The sequence below is a fragment of the Bubalus bubalis genome, chromosome 4 (assembly GCF_019923935.1).
Source record: "Bubalus bubalis isolate 160015118507 breed Murrah chromosome 4, NDDB_SH_1, whole genome shotgun sequence".
NCBI lineage: Eukaryota > Metazoa > Chordata > Mammalia > Artiodactyla > Bovidae > Bubalus > Bubalus bubalis.
This window is the reverse complement of record NC_059160.1, coordinates 132,839,311-132,861,882: the sequence shown is the minus strand read 5'-3', so window position 1 is coordinate 132,861,882 and position 22,572 is coordinate 132,839,311. Positions and strand designations below refer to the sequence as shown.

Genomic DNA, 22,572 nt, shown 5'->3' with positions numbered 1-22,572 from the left:
CACACTTAGTCTCACGTTTCTGCCTCGACAGGTGTGGCCAGCACCACCTGGGGTTCTGGCTCCTCAAGTTGCTCTGGCATCACACCAGGGAGTGAGGAGCTGGGCTTTGCTCTCACAGGAGCGGGGAGGGGACCCACACTGCTCATGACATACCTGCCAAAGGCCCAGGTTGCTGCTCGCATTTGCAGAGACCCCAAGCCCCCTTCATGGCCTGTGTGTGTATGTGTGTGAGTGTGTATGTGCGTGAGTGTGTACGCACAAGTGTGCAGCAGGAAAGAGAGACAGGCACGTGGCCCAAGATCCCATCGCTCCCACCCTGCACCACCCTGCCCCACCCCTGCCGGAGAAGATGTGCAGCTAATGGTCAGTGGGGACGACGGGCTGTCCCGCTCCAAGCAGGGCCTCCTCCAGCATCTTTACAAGCAGAGCCATCAGGCACGGATGGTCTCATTCAGCGCACGCAGTCGCCAGCCTTTTGGTATCCCGGAAAGGCAGTCTTCAATGTTCCACACCTGGCTGGATGTGTCATTTACTCACATTTGTATGCAGAGAGAAGCAGGCCCAAGTCTCTACTTCACTTTTACTCATTCAACCGTCCACAAGCTCAGCCCCATGTGAACACTCACACGTGCACTCCTACCCACACCGGTCACACTGGCACACATTCTCAGACCTACACAGACGCTGTAAGCCCCCTCCTGTGCGGTAGAGGGCCATGCCGGTGGACTAGGGTTTCTGGTTGTCATCCCTCACTTCTGCAGCTCAGGGTGTGGGGACATCCTGCACGCTCCTCCTCAGTCCACGCCAAATGCACGCAGCCCCTTGGTGCTAGTGCAGCCCACGCCCTTGCCCCGTGATCACCTCCCACAGCCCCCAGATGCACTCATCGACAGCCTCTGCGCACCAGCCTCAGCTCTCCCGTGTACTGGAGGGTCACCTCCCGCTGGCCCCGAGGCTGCAGACCAGTCCTGGCCCCTGCAACCCAGCGAACTTCTCAACATGCAGTGAGCTGTGACCCTACTCTGGGAAGGGAGCCCCTTGCCCGAGCTCCCGCCCTCTGCCTCGGGGTGGCCCACAGAGCTCTCTTACACTCATCACTGCCGATCAACTCTTATGTTAACCTCCTCTGGTCCAGTCGCTGTGTGGGTGTCTCTGGATTGGACTCAGACTGATACACACATCTCTCTTACACTTAGCATCTTACATGCACGTTCTCTCTCTCACACTGTTGTAGACCCAGCCCCACCTCCCCCATCCTCTTGCTCATTTAGTGAAACATACTGAGCCTATCAGCCCTGACTGCAGGCTCACCTCACCAGTGCCCCCTGGTCAGCCCTGGCCATGAGAGGCCATGCACAGCTTCCCTGAGGTTCCTTCGACCTCCTTGCTACCCTCGACAGAGAATGTGCTGCTAGTCTGACCATACCAGCCCAGATCCAGGCAGGTGCTTCCTAACTGGGCACCCTTGACTAATCAGAGTGAGTGGCAGTCACCATGGTCATCCTACACAAGGCCCCGGACAACGAATATCCTAGGACTGCAATGTAAAAGCCAGAATTTGGGGCTCTCAAGAAAAAAACACATGGCAAGATGGTCTGATCTAAGAACGGAGTGGGGTGACAATAGTACCCACATCTGTGTGCAAGGCAGTACCTTCCTGCAAAATCCACTCACCGGGCAGCCCTGCTCCTGCCTGTGACGAGCACCAGATCCTGCAGATGACAGCTTTATTATGGCCCAGCACAATCTCCTTAACAGACGGTTTCCTAATGCCATCATCTTCGCTGGGAACAGGAAGCAGACCTCATGGACTCCTCCCCAGGGACGGCCCCTCTCCCTGAGGGCCAGCTGTCCCTGTGGGGGGTCCCCCCAGCCCCACCGCCCAGACAACAACTTTTGGCACCATTACCCTCTCCTCGTCCACCCCACGCCCCTCCTCTCATATCCTGTTCACGTTTTCTCTTTATTCTAGTTGAATATTTGATATGTACAAACAGTATATTTTGCAGAACATTTATGTCAAAATAGTATTCTGCAACAGACACTCATGATCCCGCGGACAACTTAACTGGACATTTAGCAACGGTGCTGCCCCTCTCACACCCCCCCTTCCACCTCATCCACTCACAGCAAACATGAATCTGGGTCTGTGTTTTCCTTGCCCTTCTTTTTAAATCACTTTTACCTCATTCTTGAAAGGCACTTCTGGGCAGAGAATTCTGTGTGTGCATGAGTGCTCAGTCATGTCCAACTCTTTTGTGACCCCATGTACTGTAGCCTGCCAGGCTCCTCTGTCCATGGAATTTTCCAGGCAAGAATATCTGGAGTGAGTTGCCATTTTCTCCTCCAGGGGGATCTTCCCGACCCAGGGACTGAACCTGCATCTCCTGCATTGGCAGGCAGATCCTTTAGCAACTGCGCCAACTGGGAAGCCCACTTGGGAAGCCCTGAGACTTCTACAGGTCAGTTATTCTGTCCTTCAAAAGCACAATTCCGCTGCCCTGCTTCTGAGAGCTCTGTACTCGCTCTAATGGTCCCTTCTTGGTTCTCTCTTCCCTCTGGTTGCTTCAGGACCTCCTGTGTTTGGAGCTCTCCTATTTCACTCTGATGAGCCAGCCTGCTCGCCCCCATGTGGGTTTCCTCCGTCTCAGCTTATCTTCTAGGTGTTCTCTCCAGAGTCTCCTTAAGCACACGGCAGCCAGTCCCACAGCTCGAACGGCTGCCTCTGGGCCAAGGACTGCCACGCTCACCAGCCCTGACCTCCTCCCGAGGACCAGAGACATCCCTACCAACTCGCTCCACCCTCTCCCTCATCTCAGTTCAGCTTAGAGGACCACTTAGCCTCCCTGAGCCCACTCTTTTTTTTTTTTTGGCTGTACTGGATCTTAGCTGTGGCATGCAAGATTTAAGTTCCCCGACCAGGACTGAAGCCAGGCCTCCTGCTTTGGGAGCACAGAGTCTTAGTCACTGGACCACCAGGGAAGTCCCTCCTTGAGACCACTCTTGACCCCAGAGGCCCCTTGCCCCAGAGCAGCCAGGGTCAGTCAGATCATGTCACAATCTGCCTGAAAGAACTGTCTGAAGGAACAAACTAGTGAGTGAAACAACAAATGATCTAGGAAGGAACAAACTAATACGTAAATGGTTTCATGGACAGAGTGGCAGGGGGTGGAGGGGAGGGTAACGGCTGGGCAAATATGGAAAACAGTGAGAATTTGGGATAGGAGAGGGGGTAGGGGATCAGAGAGGTGGGTGAGATCACCTTGGCCCAGACCCCTGGCTTGGTCTGACAGGCACTGGGAGCCACAGCTGGGTGGCCAGTGGCAGGATGAGCCCAATGCAGCCTTGCAGATGCCCCCACCCCGGGCAAAATGCTCATGAGGCTCGCGTGGGGCACACAGCGCCCTCTAGTGCACGACCTGCCTGGGTGAGGCCAGAGCTGGCACTGAGCAAACAAGCCCTGAGCAAACAAGCGAAGAACGAAATCACTGACCACAGCTCAGGAAATGACGACCCGGTAACTGAGGAACACTGCCAAAAGGAAGACGTTAGGCAGAACGGCACACATGTGCACACACACACACACACACGTGTGTGTGCACTCACAGGCAGGGTCACCCTGTAGGACGCTCCACACACCCTACAATCTCCATGTTTTGTCCCAGGTGGAGGCTAGTTTTGCAAGGGATTGTAATGTAATTTCTGCTTTTTAGGAAAAAAGCACAGATCAGGAGAGCCTGTGCCTATGAGCGCAGAGCGGGCCCCGCAGGCTAGCCCCGCTGTGGCCGTAAGTGGGACTGATGGGATGCTCCATTCCTCCTGTGTGTGGCCATAAAACCATCACCACCATCACCTCCATTACCCAACCCCAATCACCACCCCAGCTACACCGTGACCACTGTTCTCCCCACGACCACCATCACCTTCACCCCCACCTTCAGCACCACTGCTGACCACGCCTACAGCTTCACCAGCCACCATCAGCCCACCGTCCAACCATCATCAGCATCTTCACTCTGCCAGGCATCCAGAGGCTTCCAAAGGAAGCAGCTTTCTGAGGTCTGACCCACACAAGATGTGGGAAGAAAGCTGGACTGGAAAGACCCACCAGGCCAGCCCTGGGCCTGTCCTGCTCACTGCTGCGTTCCCAGAACCTTGCCTGATGCCCGACACAGAGCAGGCGAGAAGGGAAGGCCTGGGTTGGCTTCAGTAATTTGATGGTTCACGGACACCTCACTTGGACAGCCAGCCACCTCTGTTCACGGGTCCTGGGCTCAGCTTAGTGCTCACAAGCCAGTGCCTCCCTGCAGGGAATATGACAGCTTGTCCCAGTCCTGATGCTGGGAACTGAAGCTTCTGTCTACAAAATCATCGAGAAAACTCTGGCCTGTGCAGGTGTTCCCAAAGCTGGACAGCTAAGTGCATACGTGGGTGGTGAATAAAAGCCAGGGCTGGCTACTTTACCTGGTGCCCTGTGAGGACACTAGTCACCACGAGGGCAGCCTCAATTCCAGTCCTAAATTCCCTCTTCCCAAATGCTGCCAGCAGCCCTCAGTGGGGAGCCTGTGTGCCACTGTGGCCACAAGGCTGAGTGGCCTTCCGGGTCTGGCCTGAGCAACCAACAAGGGCCAGCTGGATGGCCTGGCACACAAGGAGGAGTGAGCAGCCACCCTGGCACACCCTGGGTGCCCGGGGCTCTCCACGCTCCTGAGGATTCTGTCTAGCGCAGAGCCCAGGCTCCTGCCTGCCTGTCTGGTCAGGGGCTTCACACACAGCCCAGCTCTGCAGGCCTTCCCTCCATCATCCCTTCAGACTGAGCCTCACTGTGTGGTCCACTGTGGGCAGGACAGGCGACCCCATGCAGGGGTACTGTGTCTCCCCACACACCTGTCTGCCTGGGCCCTGCCTGGACAGGGTGGCTGGGGGCCTGGAAGAGCAGGTGGAGAGAAGGGGAGAGACCCGAGGAGCAGGCCTTGCCTCAGAGGCACCACAGACCTGTACACACAGGCACCTTCCTCCACACGTGAAAAGCTCTGACTTGCCCGCCTTGCCCGAGCTCTCACTGCAGACCTCACTCTCCCCGTCTGTTTCCCAGTTCTGGGAAAGAGAATTCACATCTTGCTCTCAGAATGGAACTGCGACCTGGCCTAGGTCTCCTGACAACCCCCTCCTCTGCCATGCCATCCACATAGTCCTCCGCTGATGGGAGGGAAGGGGTCAGGCTGTGGCTGAAGTTTGGGGTAGTGAGGTGTGCACACACAGTCTGCAGCCCAGCTGCATGGAGCCAGCAGCCCAAACTCCTCCCTTGAGCCCAGGCCCCAACCTTCTGCTCCCAGAGGCCTGGGGGCCAGGCTGCACCCAGCAAGCGCCCGCGGCCACCACCCACGTCCCCACCCGCCCGGACCAGCTGCAACAGCCTCGCTCAGATGATGGACACTCCTGCCCAAATGTGATTTCCCAGCTGCCGCTGAGTTAATCACCAGCCTCACTGGCAGTTCCTTCCGGCTTCTATGCAAAGGAAACAGCCAATTAGGTTACAATTAATTTCTTTACCCAGGGCAAGGCCTGGCTGGAAAAAGACTGGCCACCCAAGTGGCCTGCTGATGACTGTGTGCAGGTCACCAGGCTCCCTTGGCTCTGGGGTTCCTGTGCTCTGTGGCCCCAGCCAACGGCAGGTGTGTCAGCCCTGGCCTGGGGTTGGGGCGACAGGTCATGACATCCCCGCTTTGACTCTGTCCCCCTCACACCCAGAAGGGCACTATGACTCAGATCTCAACAAATCTGTCACCTTGCTGGATCTCCTTGAATAGCCATGGTCCTGCCCGTTTCTGCCCCTCCCCCCAGCATCGTTCTCGCCCAGCCCAGGTTTAACATTAACCAGCAAGGGCTTCCACAAAGGCTCATCAGGTAAAGAATCTGCCTGCAATGCAGGAGACACATGAGACACGGGTTCGATCCCTGGGTTGGGAAGATCCCCTGGAGGAGGAAATGGCAACCCACTCCAGTATTCTTGCCTGGAGAATCCCATGGACAGAGGAGCCTGGTGGGCTACAGTCTATGGGGTTGCAAAGAGTTAGATTTGACTAAGCACAGGTGAAACTTCTATTGGGTTGCCCAAAAAGTTCGTTCGAGTTTTTATACACGATATTACAGAAAAACCCAAACGAACATTTTGGCAAGCCAACGCATCTTCCTGATAGGCTCTATTCTAAATGCTTCAAGTGCTTCACCCTACTAATGGACACGGCAACTGCCAGAGGTAAGGACAATTTCCGGTTCCTGTCTTAGAGCAGGGAAACCAAGGCAGAGAGAGGCTACCTTGCCCAAGGCCATACAGAGTGAGTGAGCCAGGACTTAAGTGTGCATGGCCACCAGGCTCCTCTGCTCAGTGGAGGCTGTGCACACACATGCAGAAAAGCCAGGGAACCATGACCTGGGGCTCCAGGCCACCCATCCACCTGCTTGCTGACCAGGTGAAAAATGCAACCTAAATAATCCTCCATAGCCTTCTTCAGCCTCCTCGAAAAAGCAGGTGCCCCTAAAAGTCTCCTCATGGAAATTTGCTCTTTCATATCTCAGTGAAACAGAGCAAAGGCCCAGGAAAGCGCGACCAGGTGGGAGTTTGCTCAGCCAGCTCTGTCCAACAGAGATGAACATGGTCAAGGTTGCTGAATGTGCAGGCACCTGGGGATGCTGGGCGCCTGATGTGCCCATGGCCCCTGGACACAGGAGTGAGCCTTGAGGGGTCCTTCTCTCTGCCACTCTTAGATGCTACTATTGCCAGTTCAATCCCCAGGTCAGGAAGATCCCCTGGAGGAGGAAACAGCCACCCACTCCAGTATTCTTGCCTGGAGAATCCCATGAACAGAGGAGCCTGGCAGGCTACAGTCCATGTGGTCGCAAAGAGTAGGATACAACTGAGCATGTGTGCGTGCACATGCACGCGTACACACAAACACACACACGCACACGCGCACACACACACACATTTCACCTTGAGAAGTGAGTCTAGATACAAAGGAGAGATTTCAGTGTGACTCATGAAAGCAGAGAGACAAGTGCAGAGCCAGGCCCAGGCCACGCTCCTTCTCTGCCTTGCCGCATGCCGGCTCAGTGCTCAGCCTCTCTGCGTCTGTTCCCAGCTGTGAACAGGACAGGGACCCTCCCTGGAAGGGCTGCTGGGACCAAACGCCTACTGCTGGGAGCCAGAGCCACTTCTCCGCCTTTCTTTTCTTTTCTTTTTTTTAACAAAGAACACATGGTTTATTAAAGACAACTTGTCATCAGCAGCATTTATTCAAAGAACAAAACAGACGAAAAAATAAAAGCAGACTAACATTCTGACCCTTGGAGTGAGACCGACAGGATTCATTCAGCCCAGTGTCCAGAGTCCTAGGGGCAGCTTCCCAGGAGGAAGCCTTGGAGTCTCGGGGTCTCTTGGCACCTCCCTTGAGAGTCTTGGGAAGGGGAACTGCCAAAGGAAGATCCTCTCATTGGGGGAACTCAGTCTAACCTGGGTATGGTCCCTGTGCTCTTTTGACCTTCATCACAAGGTCAAGGAGAGGGCTCTGGACCCAGGTCTGCCACTGAGGCAAATGAGAAGCAGTGATTCAAGGAGGACGGTCCCAGGAAAGAGGAGGGCAGAGGGACAGGCAAGAGGGAATGCACTGGGGTCCTGGTCAGTGTCTGCTGGGTCACAGGCTGGGGCCCCAGCCTCGGGCTGTGAAGGGATCACGCAGGGGCTGACCACCAGCAGATAAGTTCTGGGACGAGGGCGAGCCCGACTGCTGGGAGGAGGTGTGTTTCTGCCCCTTACTGGGGTCTTTACACCCTATTTCTCCCTTACACCCAGTCCTGTTACAGAGCTCAGTGCTCCCCCAGCCAGGACCTCCTGGAAAACCACGAAGGTCCCAGAGGTAGGAGAGAGGATGCTGAGACTCTGGAAGGTCAGGAAGACCATGTCTCCAACCGGCTTCCTCCTTTCCAGCCTTACCCTTCATTTCCAAATCAAGCACTTGCCAACCTGCAATAAATAGCCAGCAGTCTGAATAAAGAGCAAAAATCTCCCAGATACTGTGTGGGAAGAGAAAGAAAAAAGGAAGCATACGAAGTCCCAGAAGCATCCACGGGACAGCCTGGCAAGGAGCCGCCTCCTCCCTGACTGCTGAATGAGACCTCCCTGGGCCCACAAAGGCTTCCTGCTAACCCCGGTCAAGGCCATCCCACCCTGAGCAGGGTCCCAGCGCTCATGCAGCTCCTGGGTGCGAGGGGTGGGGCGCACTGCTTTGGTACATTCTGCTGTCCCAGGAAACAGCTTCAAGGGACTGGCGGCACAACATCACACAGCTGCAATTACGGTAATCAACTTACCCCAGATCTGCCTGGTTATTTTTAGAGTCTGGATTGAGGTTTAGTAAGACAAGACAGCCCTGGGTTCTTCTATTGCTCAGTCCTGCCTTGTCAAGTGGGCTGGGTAGGTCACTGGTCCCCAGAACCCCCCACCTTCCTCCCCAGCCCCAGATCTTCTTCAGGATGGTCCTTCAGTTCAGTTCAGTCGCTCAGTCGTGTCCAACTCTCTGCAACCCCATGAATTGCAGCACGCCAGGCCTCCCTGTCCATCACCAACTCCTGGAGTTCACCCAAACTCATGTGCATCGAGTCGGTGATGCCATCAAGCCATCTCATCCTCCGTCATCCCCTTCTCCTCCTGTCCCCAATCCCTCCCACCATCAGTCTTTTCCAATGAGTCAACTCTTCGCATGAGATGGCCGAAGTATTGGAGTTTCAGCTTTAGCATCAGTCCTTCCAAAGAACACCCAGGACTGATCTCCTTTAGAATGGCCTGGTTGGATCTCCTTGCAGTCCAAGGAACTCTCAAGAGTCTTCTCCAACACCACAGTTCAAAAGCATCAATTCTTTGGGGCTCAGCTTTCTTCACAGTCCAACTCTCACATCCATACATGACCACTGGAAAAACCATAGCCTTGACTAGACGGACCTTTGTTGGCAAAGTAATGTCTCTGCTTTTTAATACGCTATCTAGGTTAGTCATAACTTTCCAAGGAGTAAGCGTCTTTTAATTTCATGGCTGCAGTCACCATCTGCAGGGATTTTGGAGCCCCCAAAAATAAAGTCTGCCATTGTTTCCACTGTTGCCCCATCTATTTCCCATGCAGTGATGGGACCAGATGCCATGATCTTCGTTTTCTGAATGTTGAGCTTTAAGCCAACTTTTTCACTTTCCTCTTTCACTTTCATCAAGAGGCTTTTTTTTTTTTTTTTTAGTTCCTCTTCACTTTCTGCCATGAGGGTCCTTGGCCACTGGCATCTCACATATAAGAAGGGACACCATTGCTTCTGGGACATTTGAGCTCAAAGTGGCTTTAGGGTCTGTGTCTTTTGAGACTATCCCTTAGGGTCCCAGTGACTCAACCCCACAGAAGGACACTGGATGAACCCACGTCCTCTTCAAAAGGGACCTGGGGTTCAGACACTGAAATGTCTCTGGCCAAAAACTGCTTCTTGGCAACACCTGGTGGAAATCTGATAAAGCAAAGTAAACTCAACAACTAAAGAAGGTTCACCCAATTAAAACAGGGGCACAATAGTTACTTCTCCAAAAAAAGATACAAATGGCCAAGAAGCAAGTGAAAAGACTCTCAGCATCACTGATAATTAAGAAAAAGCAAATCAAAACCATAGGTAAGGACACTGCTCTGTATCCAAGAAGATGGATACAATTTAAAAATATAAACAGAAAGTAACAAGTGTTGGTGAGGATGTGGTAAAACTAGAACCCTCACACACAGCTGATAAAATTGTAAAATGTTTCAGTTGTTACCAGAAAATAGCTTGGCAGTTCCTCAAAAAAGAAAAGTTAAAATTATCACATGACCCAGCAATTCTACTCCAAAGTAAACACCTAAGAGAACTGAAAACAGGGATTCAAACAGATACTCACACATAAATGTTCACAGCAGCATTATTCACAAAAGTCAAAAGATGTAAACAACCCAAATGTCCACCAAGAGATGAATGAATAAATAAATGTGATAACATGTTGCATTGGCCCAAAAGTTCATAGACCCAAACAAACTTCCTGGCCAACCCAATACATGCAATGGAATATTACCCTTAAACAGGAATGAAATACCAATATATGCGACAATGTGGATAAACCTCCAACCAAGTAAAAGGAACCTGATACAAACCAAAGGCCAATTTATATTAAATATCCAAAACAGACAAGTCCATGCAGATAGGTGCAGAGTGGCAATCACCAGGGGCTAGTGTGGGGGGACTAGGGTATGGGGCTTCCTTTGGGGGGTTGACAACAACGTTCTGGAACTACACAGGGGTGATGACTACGCAATGCTGTGAATGTACTAAATCCCACTGAATTGTTCACTTTAGTTATGTGAATTTCATACCTCAAAAGAAGTGAATTTTAATTGTTTACCACCCCATTCTTTCCCCCATCTCTGTAGGAAAGACCACCCTGGAAGAGGCAGGGGCACAAGTCCAGAGGGGACTCCAGGAGCCTGCACAGGTGCCCCAGTGTGCATCCCACCTAACCACCATGCTCTCCTCTGCACACCAGCTTCTCTTGCAGAGAGAAGGACCCTGTGATGGGATTCCAGCCTGTGGACATGGGCAAAGAGCCCAGGGCCCTACAGGCCTGACTCCTCAGAGCTCTGGGCCCCTCCTGTGCACACAGTCAGGTGGGGAGTGGCTACCAAGGGTGGGTGGTGGCCAGGAGCAGGAGACGAACAGTGTTGAGACGTTGAGACTGGGGCTTTCTGTCACCCCCAAGTTCATAGTTTTTCTTGCTCATATAGGTACAGGGGATAGGAGGCTGCAGAAGCAGATTCAAGAGGGTCCCAGGTGAGACTTCTCAAGGCTCCGTGGAGTCACACACGTGGTCTCCTGTAAAGATCCCCTGCAGGTGCCAATCTGATGAGGAGGCTCAACCCAGTGGCAAAGCATGTGCTCATAGCACAGAGTGCATGGTAACCTTGAGCCCATGTCATGGCTAAGAGGTGGCGGAATGGAGTCCTGATTCCATCCTTTCTCCTTCCCAGAAAGAAGAAAAAGAGACAGCAGTGGATGTGCCATGGGCAATGCTGGAAGGGCAGGATGGGGGAGAAGGCAAGGAGAAAGCCCACTCAGGACCAGCCCCTCAGCTTCCGGGTCTTTTCCTGTTTCACTGCATCTGTGTCTTTGACTGTTTCAGGGGCAGAAAAACTTGAGGAAGAAACTCCATAACCTCTTTCCCTCCACTCGGACTCCCACCACCACGCTGTGCACCCCAGATCGCCCCCACCCCCACACCTGTCTCACTCTCAGGTTCTGGCACACAGAATGTATATCTTCCCAAGCATTTTCCAGGCTGTTCATTAAAGCTTAGGAACTTATACTTTCTCTTTTCCTCTTTTTGTTAATTAAAGTTTAAGAACTTACATGGTGTCTTTTCCCCGTTTGCTAAGACTAAGAACCACTGGAAATTTCTGGCAATCCCATAGGCGGGAATGAGGGAGGTTCTGATTGTTTCAGAAGCAGAATCCTTTCTCCAATCACAGGGCAGTCAGAGCTGGTACTCAGGGCACAGCTTGGAGCTCTGCCTCGCTCTCCCGGCCACCCTGCCCCTTGGGCACTTCTCTGGAGCCCACAGCTCTGTGGAACCCAGACAGTAGCTCCCAGGTCAGAAGAGTGAAGGCTTAAGATGGGGATAAAGTAAGTCACAATACCTGAATCTGGGGGCGGTGGGCTGAGGCCCCCAGGACCTGGGTCTGTAGGGGCAGGGGCATCTTCCCTGAGCTGGTCCCAGGACTGGGCCCTGCCTGCCACAGAGCCCCCCAGCCCCACTAAGTATCGCTGATGTCATGGAAAGCCTGCATTGGTCAGACCAACAGGTGGGCACACACCTATCCAGGTGCACAGGTGACCTTTCTACAGCGGTGCCTTGGCTGCTATACTCTGTGGAGCCACTCACCAGGCAAATGCAAACAGAGGTGTTTGCTCAGGGCTGGCCACCTGCTCTCCTTGAGGGCCCAGGTGGTGCCTGAACTGCCTTCCCCAAGGTCCCGCTGGCGTCATCACCCCCACAACCATGCTTTCTAGGGGAGTCAGTTCTGCCTCCCTGCCCTCTCTCGCCCCGCCCTACCTTGCCCAGGGTCTCGGAGTGAACAGCTCACAGGACCACTGGCTTACAGCTGCCAGCCTCAGGGACAGGCGCCAGGGGCTCCCACATTACCCAGCTGTGAGGCCAAAGTTTGACGGAAGCCCAGGTCTCATCTGGCCCAGAGCTCAGGCAAGGTGGATGGGAGGAGGGTTGGGAGGCGAAGCCAGGCAGGAGGTAGGCTCTGTCCACAGGGGCTCCCAGGGTTTCGGCCCGAAGAGAACAATACTCTCAGGTCCTCTGAGGTGTGGCGGAGCCTGTCTTAGGAGCCACAGCCTCCTTTGAGCATGGGAACACAGGGGTCGGGGAGGGGGTGCCTGGGCTGCCACTCTTCTGCTCTGGAGCAGGGAGGGAAAGCCGTGTGGGCTCTGGAGGCCTGAGTCTTCACAGCCCTTACAGTCCCCCTGAGACCACCCAGGTCATGGCAGAGGGACATCCTGGGCTGATCTCTCTGAGTCATACCGACCCCCCAGCCTTCCAGGGGCTGAAGCGCGCCCACCCATAAAGCATAGCACTCGGCCCGTGAAGACCCAGGGGAAGCAAGTGAGAGGGAGGGAGGGAGGGAGGGAGGGGGATGACCTCCACCGCCATCACACCCTGTGGCCCAAGCCCAGGAGGGCCCCTTTCCTGCCTGGCAGCCCACCATCGCCCCTCCCACCCACCCCACACCCCGCCGCTTGCCTTCTGCCATGCACTTCCATTTGAAATCACACACACACATCTGAGATAAGTGACCGCTTGGCGCTTCCTTTACTGCCCCTTTCTCCTAGAGGGAGACACCTCTGAGGTCAAAGTCACCTTCTGCGTTCTCCCCGGGTGCACCCTAGTCCTGGAGAAGCTCCCTGGGCAGCAGGTGGACCCTCGGAGGGTGTTTGTGGGCTGCTCACCAGTAGTGGTATTGTTACTATTAAGTCACTCTCTCAGAAAATCAGCTGCAGAAACCAGGAGGAAGAAGAGAAAGAAATGAAGAGGAGGAGATGAGGGACTGGAACCCGAACACAGCCCCCACAAGAGGAAGTGTCCTCCCCCACATCCACAGGAAGGGGGTGGGTCTCCACAATGGAAACTAGCCACTTCTTCAGAATAGAAGGAAGCAATACTGTTGCAGGGGGCACTTCTCCAGCTCTGCCTCTTTCCTGGGGTGCCCAGTGGGCACTTTCTTCTCCCAGCATGTCCTGGAGTCCAAGTAAGGAGACAAAGTCGTACCCATGCGCCCTGCAGCCCAGCCCCTGCCCCCTACTCCCACTCCTCAGCACAGTGGCTTCTGTCAGGTTCTAGGTCCCCAGGCAGAGGCGGGTGCAAGGGTCCCTTTCTCAGCCTACACCACTAGCGCGCCCCCTCCCCTGGGGCCAGTTACGACAGGACCCCACCTGGAGGCAGCTCCTAGACCCGGAGGACTCCCAGACATCAGCTACAGCAGCAGTCCCACCTGAGAATCAGCCAGAGTCCTGGGGGCTCCCGACTCAGCTGTTGGGGAGCATGGCAGCACACTTCCCTCCCAGACCCAGGCCAGGCTGTCCCTCGGGCCCCTGGAGCACCCCACCAGAGGGTGACCAGCGGGTGAGCAGGCTCAGGGCCACCTCTCCTGCCAGGACGCCTCCTGAGCCCTGTCGCAGGTCCCCACCGCCGCTGGCCCAGAGGAGGGGGCTTGCTGAAAACCAGAGGACCAGGGGTGCAGAGTCATGAAGTCCTCTTCATGGGCTCAGGTACACAGGCTGTGGGAGCCTCAGTTTCCTTACCTATGAAATGGGAAAACAAGGCCACATCCCTCAGGGTTTCTGGAGGATACAGTGAGTAGCAGACAGGCGGTGCTGAGCACAGGATCAGCAGGCCGTGGGCCCCCTGGGCTGGCCGTTGCTGGCATCACCTTATCTAGTTAAGACCAATGGGCAGAGGACACCTCTCTCGAGTCACAGGGGGAGAAGCCCTCAGGCGAGGCAGCAGTTTCCTGCCCCCCACCCCGCTTCCCCTTGGCACCCCATACTCCAGTTTAACAGATACCATAATTTTTAATTTGTTTTCTCCTCCCCTGGCTAAAAGGCCATTAGCACCCCATTAGGTGAAAGAATCCCATTTTCTTCACACCACCAAGGAAACAGTGCTTTACTTAGCCATCCCTAATGCAATTCTGCAGAATAAAGGCAATTTTGCAATGGTCTCCATAAACTTCCCCATTTGCTCTCTGCTCGCAGACCCCACCCTTAGAAGCCTACCAGATGACCCAACCCCTTGCTCCCTCAGAAGGCTGGACTCTGCTAGGGCCCAGGACAGTCAGTGTGGGGCGCAGGCAGCTCCCAGAGGCCAGAAGGGCTTAGGAGGTGGAGAAAGGAGCTGGACCCGGGTGAGCCTGGTGAAGCACACCATCACTCGTCCCTGGCCAGAGAGGGAAGGGGCGGAAAGAGAAACAAAGAGGTCCGCAGAGCAGCCTTCCTGGCTGAGGGGCTGTGCTGGCACCCGCTGGTCCGGGCAGAAGTGGCACATCCAGGTCCAACTGCAGAGGGGCAGGGCCCGCAGCCTGGAGAGCAGGCTGTAAGTCATGGCCAGTACTGGGAGTGAGAGGCCCCAGGGGCGTGCAGGCACGGAGGGCAGGTCCCTCCTAGTGGGCAGAGGTGCTGAGCAAAATGGGACCCCAGAAGCCAGGCCAGGAAAATGGGAGGTATGAGTCCTAGTGAGGAAGAGCAGGGGGTCAGGGAGAAGGTGCTGGGTGAGCGGTCAGACTGAGATATTCAGGGCGAGCCCTGGAAGCTGGGACTCAGTTTCTTCATCCACGCCACAGGGACGCCGTACCTGCACTGGAGCAGCCAAACGCCACACACTCTTCTGAGAACAACTTCTAGATGGGAGTTCTTTAGCCCTGGATCCAGGATGCCCCAGGTGGACGGGCTGTGCCCCCTGAGTGTGAGCAGGGAGGGGCAGGTGTCCCTGTGTATACACACGGGGGTCCCAGTGTGTGGGAGTGGCAGGGAGGGGGGCTGGGTTTCCCAGATGAGGGTGTAGTATGAGGAGCCAAGCATGGGCGTGAGTGTGTCTACAGGTCTCATGATCATGTATCCTTGAGAAAGGGCAGTGGTGTCTCAGTGATTGCCAAGAGTGAGTGTGAGAGTGTGTGAGCATGGATTCTGGAGCGTGTGTGTGCCCATGTGTGCCCTCACACTGATTCCAGAGTGTGTGAGCAGTCCTGCCCTACTCTGGAAGTCTGTGTCTGGGATGGCACCTTTTTCTGAAGGCGTGCGCATTCTTACACAATGAGAGTGCGTACACGTGGAAGGGGTCACACCCTAGGGGTCTGGTGATGTCCTATGACCTTGCTCTGAGCACCCCTGAGCCCTCTAGCCCATCCCTGCCAGCCCTGAGGCAGTGCTTTGCTTCCCCAACACTTGGGTCCAGGCCATCGCCGCTCCATCTGGTTGCCTCCCTACCCGGCCTCTCATCAGCCGTCCAGCACAGAAGAGAGCTTCCGGTCTCGGGGAGGTAGGTCTAGGCCAGCAGGGAAGGCTTTCATCCCCTAGAGACCCAGCCCATCCCCCAGGTAACTCGTTTGAGGAAGGAGGGTACCATGAAGGAAGGCCACTGAAGGGCTGCATCCACAAGGGGGCGCCCCGAGGCCGGGCTACTCCCAGCCTGGGCGCGTCCCGGAGCAGTGGCCCCGGCTCACTAGCGGCAGGCTGGAGCACACCAAGAGAGCTCCAGGACTGCTACTCTGAGTAAAGTGTGCCCGCAGGCCTCTCCAAACGCCCTGCTGTCTCCTCCTGGGTACCGCGGGGCCACCTCTCCACTCTCAGTGTCACCAATCATGTTTCTTACTCATCCCGTTGGAAGGGTGGGTGGGGCAGGAAAGCTGCTTTCCCTGGATTGGAGGGCCTTTCTCCCACCACCCAACTCCGTGAGTCCAGGCTGTGAAAAAGCCACTTGCATTCCTACCAAGCGTCACAGGTCCATGCTAGGGGCCCCGCTCCCAGTCCAGTCCTCCTAGCCTCAGCTGGACACCCTGGCTAAACATAGGAAAGGCATGGGAAGTCCTCTGCTAGGTTCTGAGGCCGCCCAGCCCACCCTGGCTTCCGGCTCTCACCTGATCACCCGCCCATCACTACAAAGTTGCAAAGCAGAGTTAACAAGAAATCTGAACACCTTGTCTGTGTTTACTTCTGCCCTGTCTTCAGCCTTCTCCTGCCTGTTTCCCCCTCACAGCATCTTGACCCCAGACTCCCAATGTTTCCCCCATTCTTCCCCTGGGCATGGAAAGGATTTTTCCCCTGCCTTTCCTGTGATGGGCTGGGGGCCCATCCTAGTCTAAGTATCTGCCTCTTGAGCTTAGGATCCAGTCACACAAATGAAACCTTGGGCAGGCCTGTGAACCCACGGTCTATGCAGGACCCAGGGCCAGAAGCAGGAAACCTTTTGTATTCCCAAAAGCCGCAGGGAAAGGTGGGGGAGAGTGGCGGGGGTACTCTCAGAGGGAAATTTGGTGCATACATTTAAGTATTTAAGAAAGAGAAATCGGGGACAATTTGAGAGAGACTAAAATTCGTGTCCACGGGGGTAAGGAGGAAAGATTCCACAGCCTTGGGGTTCATTCATCTTGTCAAGAGTTTTGGAGGTGGGGGCAGTGACCAGCGTTTGCAAAGCCACTTCGAATCCTCCCAGGACCGATGCTGATGGCAGACAACCCTCCTCCACTCCAGTATGGTCAGAGCGCTTGGTGCAGGTTGGCCCCGAACCGTCAATTGGTACCAAAGGCCACACCTTCAGGTGCCCCTGCGGGGCAGCAGCAGGAGACTCTAAAGACGCAGGTGGGACTGGAACCAGGGCCGGAGGCGCTGGGCCAGCCCGAGCGGGCCCTCGAGGGCAGCCTCCCTGGAGGCCACAGGCTTGGGGGATTTTTAAGGAGTAGGGTGGCAAGAACGCACAAGGGATAAGCAACCGTTTTAAAAAGAGCAGATCTCCTCCGCTCTCACCTGAGAGAAGACATCAGTGCTGGAGGAGAAACGCACCGACGTGGAGTGCGAAAAGGAAACCAAGACGGAGCAATCGTTTACAGAAACACAAGTCCTCCTGCCCCAGTGGCAGGCTTTCTAGGGCTACCTTACCGTCCTCCCCCCACCTGCACCGAAACGCCGACAAGACCCGCTCGGTTCGCCCCGAGACGCCGCTGTGGCGCGAGGCGCAACCAGGCAGGCAAGCGCGGCTGCGACCTGGGCCCTGGGCACCGACCCTGGCCGCCCGGCCCGTGTCCCGCTCCGGCCCGAGACCCGCCCAGCCTGGGGCCCGAGGCGCGCTGCCCGCCACACAACCCCACTCCCAGTGGAGCCCAGGAGGCCAGTAACTGCGTGGCCCGCTGCCCGCCGCAAACAGAAGGGCGTTTTCGAACGCGTCCACTCCACCGCGCGGCGCCAACTTCGCCCCGGCCGCCGCGGGCACCAGTCCCCGACAGAACTCACCTTCGCCGAGCAGGGGCAGCAGCAGAAGCAGCAACCGCAGCCCCACGGTGCTGGCCGTCGCCTTCGCCATCGCCGATGCACGCTGCGGCCGCGGCGAGAGGGACGCTTCCTTGGGCTGGGGGGCTCAGCGGCGGGGTGCGGTACTCAGCCGGGCCGCCCCATGCCCGTCCCGGAGCGGAGGACGCGGCGAACACTGCGGGCGCCTAGCGTCGGGGCACCGGCTCCCAGGCACTCTCCGCAGCTGTGCGCGGGGCTCCGGGCGCGGGACTGAGGTGGGGAGGGCACGGGCTGCACCCGAGGCGAGGGCAGGGGCGGGGCGGGGCGGTGAGGGGGGCGGGCTGGGGGCGGGGCGGGAGGGGCCAGGGTGCGGGAGTAAGGGCGGGGCGCGGGGTACCACCCCAGGCGATGCCTGGTGCGGTTCCCCAGGGGCGAGGGTTAGGAGATCAGAGCCGGACTCGGGGTGCAGCTCCGCGAGTAGGGGCGAGGTGTGGGACCCGGGTACCGGCCTGGCAGCCGCAGCCCCAAGCCGCGCACCTCCGCACGCACAGTCACTCTTCCTCAGCCTGTGCGTCCTCTCGCTGTCTCTGCGCTTCGACCTTCCCTGCCGCCCAGAGAGGGCAGGGGAACCAGGCGGGGATGAGGGGTCTGGGCGGACCGGCTGGGGGTGCGCCGGAGCGGACATGCAGACTAGGCAAGCGCCCCGCCTCCAGGCTCCGGGCGCGGCGCGCATCCTCCGCCATTTCTCGGAGGGGGAGGTGCGGTGGGAGCGCGGCCTCTCTTGGGGCCGGAGGAGGGAGGAGGGGAAGAGCCCCCACGAGCGACCGCGAGCCGGCGCGCCTTCTGCGCACTCCAGGGGTGCGCCTGGCGCGTGGCTTCCGTAGTCCCTTCGGGGGTGCCCTAGCGTTAGTTTGTGAACCCCTCTTTAGGACTGGTCCAGCCAATGAAAACAAGAATCAGACTGGGCACACCTTTCAAAGAGACGGGAGCTGGCTTTAACGGGATGCTTGGAGGGTAGTACCCTTTCTCCCCCACCGCACATTAGAATTCTTAGGATGTGGGGCTGACAGGGTAGCAGAGCAAGTAGCAAGGAGGAACTGGAGCCCAAAGGAATTAAATTTTTGCCCCAAGAAATGATGCCCATAAACACATCTGATACTAAAGAGGGAAGATTCTGGATCCCTAACGCGGGAGGTCCTGGGGAGAGGTGGTAGGTGAGTGCTAGGCTCCTGTGGGAAAAGTCCACTGTTCTCCTCCCGCCTCCCAGCTGCCTTTTGAGGTCTGGCCCCCAACAAGGCGCAGAGGAATGGGAAGCACATTGGACCTTGGGGTGGGAGGATCCCAGGTCCCTAGGCCTGAGGTGCCCCTATTTCAGGGTCTTTTCTTCCTGCTGTGCACAGAGCCACGCCCTCCTGCCTGGCTGAGCTCAGGGCTGAGTAAGAGCTGTGCACATCACTGCAGATATGAAGTCAAAGTGAAGTCACTCGCCGTCAGGAGGAGGAGCTGCCAAGACAGGCTGGCTGGGGGCTCTGCCAGCCGAGATGTCCAAGCCAGCCTGTTGGCAGAAGGCCAGGGCACAGTGCTGCCAGCTCAGGAGAGCCACCCTGCGGCCACCAGACCTGGTGTTGCCTGCCTCACCCTCCCAGGGCCTCAGGCCCTTGGACCTCTGGGGCTGGAGTTGGCTGTGGGGGACTCCCCTGGGTGTGGACCGGCCCTACCTCTGGTGCTAATACTATCCACCAAGGCTGAGTGCTCAGGCCTGTGCACAGCGAAGGGACCTGAGTTAGGAAGGGAGATCCCAAGAGAGACTTCTTTGTTACAGGCTTCTGTGGCAGGAGGATGCAGAAGGAAGAGGGGTAGCCTGGCGCATTCTTCCAACTGGCCCCACCCTTGTGGAACGGCCCCGGCCAAGCCTTGGCTGACACTGGTCAGGCCGAATGTCCAGTCGTGCTCTGGGTGACCATCTCAAGGGCCTGTTGGACACTGTGCTCCTGCCTGATCCCCTCAGGCCCTTCCACTCCCTCTCCACCACCACCCTTGGGGGTCTTGAGAGGACATCTGACACTATGGTGGGGGTATTGCCTTCTTCTTAGAAAAAAGTCCAGGGAGCCGCCTATGTGCAGTTCTGTCCCCACCTGTGTATGTACACGTGTATGCATGAGCATGTACAGGGACGCGGATGCACACTCTCCCCCATGTATATGCCCAGAGACCCGACCAGACAGTCATCCAGGAGAGGGCAGAGGTGAAGCGCTGGGCTTTCTGGACTCGGGTCCTGCATATCCATGAGACACCCACGAGACCCAAACAAGGCCCACCTCCACCAGAAAGCCTGATGTCAACTCTTTGGCCCAATCACCCTTCCATGAGCCACCTCAATGGAGTTGTTTTTCTCCTCTGAATTTCTGGCCCCAACTTGCTCTTTTCCCTTCCTTCCTCTATTCTTCGTTTTCCTCCCTCGCCTGCTTCCCTCCCCCTTCTCTGGAAGAATCCCTTCTCCATTCCTCCCTGCAGCACAAGAACCAGGCTAGCTGCATCACTGGGGCCTCAGGGTCTTCATCATGTATTAGAACATGGAAGTAATAATACAGTAACTAACTACCTGGAAGTGCTGTGAGGCTGAACCCAAATGAAGCTTTGACAGAATCAGCACAGTTTCTGGCTTTCTAGAAAATAAGCTTTTTTTTCTTTTTTCTTTTTTTTTTTTTTGGCTCTTCTTCCAGGGGTCCTCTAAAGTCCAAGGTGCTGTCTGGGTGGTAGGCTGAGGGCAGTGACCTGGTGTGAAGGTTGTAGGTGGGCTCTGAATTGTATCCCAGCTGTCTGTCTCTAGTCTGTGTGACCTCAGCATGTTTGCAACATCTCTGGGCCTCAGGAAAGCAGAGCTCCCTCCCCTTAGGTGCCTGAGGACAGGTGAATCCGCGGCAATGGGCAGGAGCTGTCCTGGTCATCACTGATTCCCGTCAGCTGTGGAAGCTGAGGCCAAGGCCAGAGTGGTCAGTGGACCTTGCTCAGGTAGCACAGAACACAGGTGGCCCCTAAAACGAGCTGTCTGCTGCCCTTAGCTCTGGCTTCCCACCTGCACAGGTAACAAGTATGTTACCTGTATGGGGATGGCAGCCAAAGATACCAGCCTGCAGGAGCCAATGCGTGTCTCCAGCCCTCCCCACAGGACCTACAGCTTTCTCAGTGGAAGGAGAGAGAGCCCTAGAACCCCAGAGTCCTCTTTGCCACCACAGCACTTATCTGAGCGTGTAATTACACATTCGGGAGTGGTGGGTTGATTTATGCTCATATCTCACCCGGGCTTTGGGGGCTTTGCTCACATCAAGTCCCCAGCCCAAGGATACCACTGGCCAAAGACTGCTGGAACCTAATGGGGCCTCAGGCCTGGCAGTGCCTGCCTCTTGCCTCAAGGACACCAAGGAGAAGGCCTGTCCTGGCTTACAAGCAAGCCATAGCAGTAACAGGGAGCTCGAATTGGCCAGTCTGACAGATATGGCCTGAATGCTCTTTAGAAAAAAACATCTCCCAGGGCAGTTTCATAATCTGCCTCGTAATGCAGATTTAGACAAGTTTTTACGAATGCACTTTTTAAAATAGGTCTTAATGGATCCTTTGCAGTAGTTACAGTCCATTGTGTAAATGCAAACAGAAGGCTTTTTGAAAACATGTATTATTGATCAGAAAGGCAGCAGCAATTAGAAGCCAGTATGTCATATCATTCAATACACACTTCCTATACAGCCCTGCTTGTGCTCACTCATAACTTTCTGACAAATTATCCTGTCACTGGGAAGCCTTTTCTTTTCCCTTTTGCTTCTAGAAGCGAAGGCAAACCTCCCCATCAGTTATTAGCTAGAGGTGAATGAAAAATTAAGCTTACCTTTACCATCGCAAAACATATTTATGACTTCTCCGGTTTCCAAACTGAAATGGCAAAACCTTCAGGTAAGATGGATGATGCATCTCGATTTGGTCTGTGGCCCACAGTGGAAAAACAAAACGAAACTGGTGACAGGTAGCATGTGCTTCGGGAGGGCAGACTCACAAAGCCAGGGAGGTCTGCCTTGTGGCAGGGTTGCTTACTTAGCCAGGATCCACAGGGAGGAGCCTTGGATGTCCATCCCTAGTCATGTAACCTAAAATGATCAACAAGCATGAAGTTGAGCCTTATTTTTGCTCAAAAATTCATATCTGAGTCTGTATTTCACCCGATCTGCACATTTATCATTTGCTCTTCTTCTTGAAAAGTTCATCTATTTAATAAATATTTGCCAGGCACTGACTGTTTTCCCGGCACTCTTTTCAAACTATAGTGAACTAAGCCAAGACCCTCCTTTTGGGGTACTTCTCAAGGACAATCGCCAACAGGTAAGGCAGAGACACACAGAGCATTCACAAGTGACCCCAGATGGGAAGGGACACGGGGCAGGGTGTCAGGGCGGATGTCCCGAGGAGTTGACTTTGGGCAAAGAAGACAGAGCTCTGGGTGCTGCCCACAGGGAGTGGGGAGGTGACAGGGTGGCCCTTGGGTTTCCTTTGTCACCCCAGCAGGGATAAGGGGTCTTTGTCTCCCCTTGAAGCACCTCCTCGGTAGCCTCACCCCACCCCTCTAGAAGGTGCAGTTCTGGTCTCTGAGAGGGTTACAGCCTGTAGGATTGGCACAGTGAGTGCTCTGACCCAGGCAATCTTTCGGAGCGGAAAAAGCCTGCTGTGTTGTTGGTGTGCTGACAAATAGGAAGTCCATTGACTTAATGTCCTGTAAATGGCTTCCGAGGCCTCCTTGCCCAGGATGGGGTGGGTGCAGTTCCAGCACGCTGTGCTGCTTCTACATCCGTCTCAGGCCTGTGGGTGCTGAGACAGTGTGTGGGGGGCTGCCGCTGTCCCTGGAAGGGATGGGGACGGGGGCCGGCCACCTGCCTGTGGGAGGGCACAACCTGGGTGGCTCCCCCAGCCCCC

General features: G+C 55.8%; 1 protein-coding gene across 2 annotated transcripts in view; it reads right to left on the bottom strand.

Annotated features, from left to right (window-relative positions):
* The window catches only part of RET (ret proto-oncogene), an 87,646-nt gene extending 69,714 nt beyond the window's left edge, over positions 1 to 17,932 (bottom strand). Inside the window, exon 1 of one of the 2 annotated variants that reach the window (XM_006050752.4) lies at positions 17,617 to 17,932. In XM_006050752.4, the coding sequence (XP_006050814.3) occupies positions 17,617 to 17,686 (70 nt within the window). In that variant the 5' untranslated portion in view covers positions 17,687 to 17,932. The remainder of the gene's footprint in view (positions 1 to 17,616) is intronic. The other variant, XM_044942086.2, reaches the window with a different exon arrangement.
* Between the last annotated feature and the right edge of the window lie 4,640 nt (positions 17,933 to 22,572).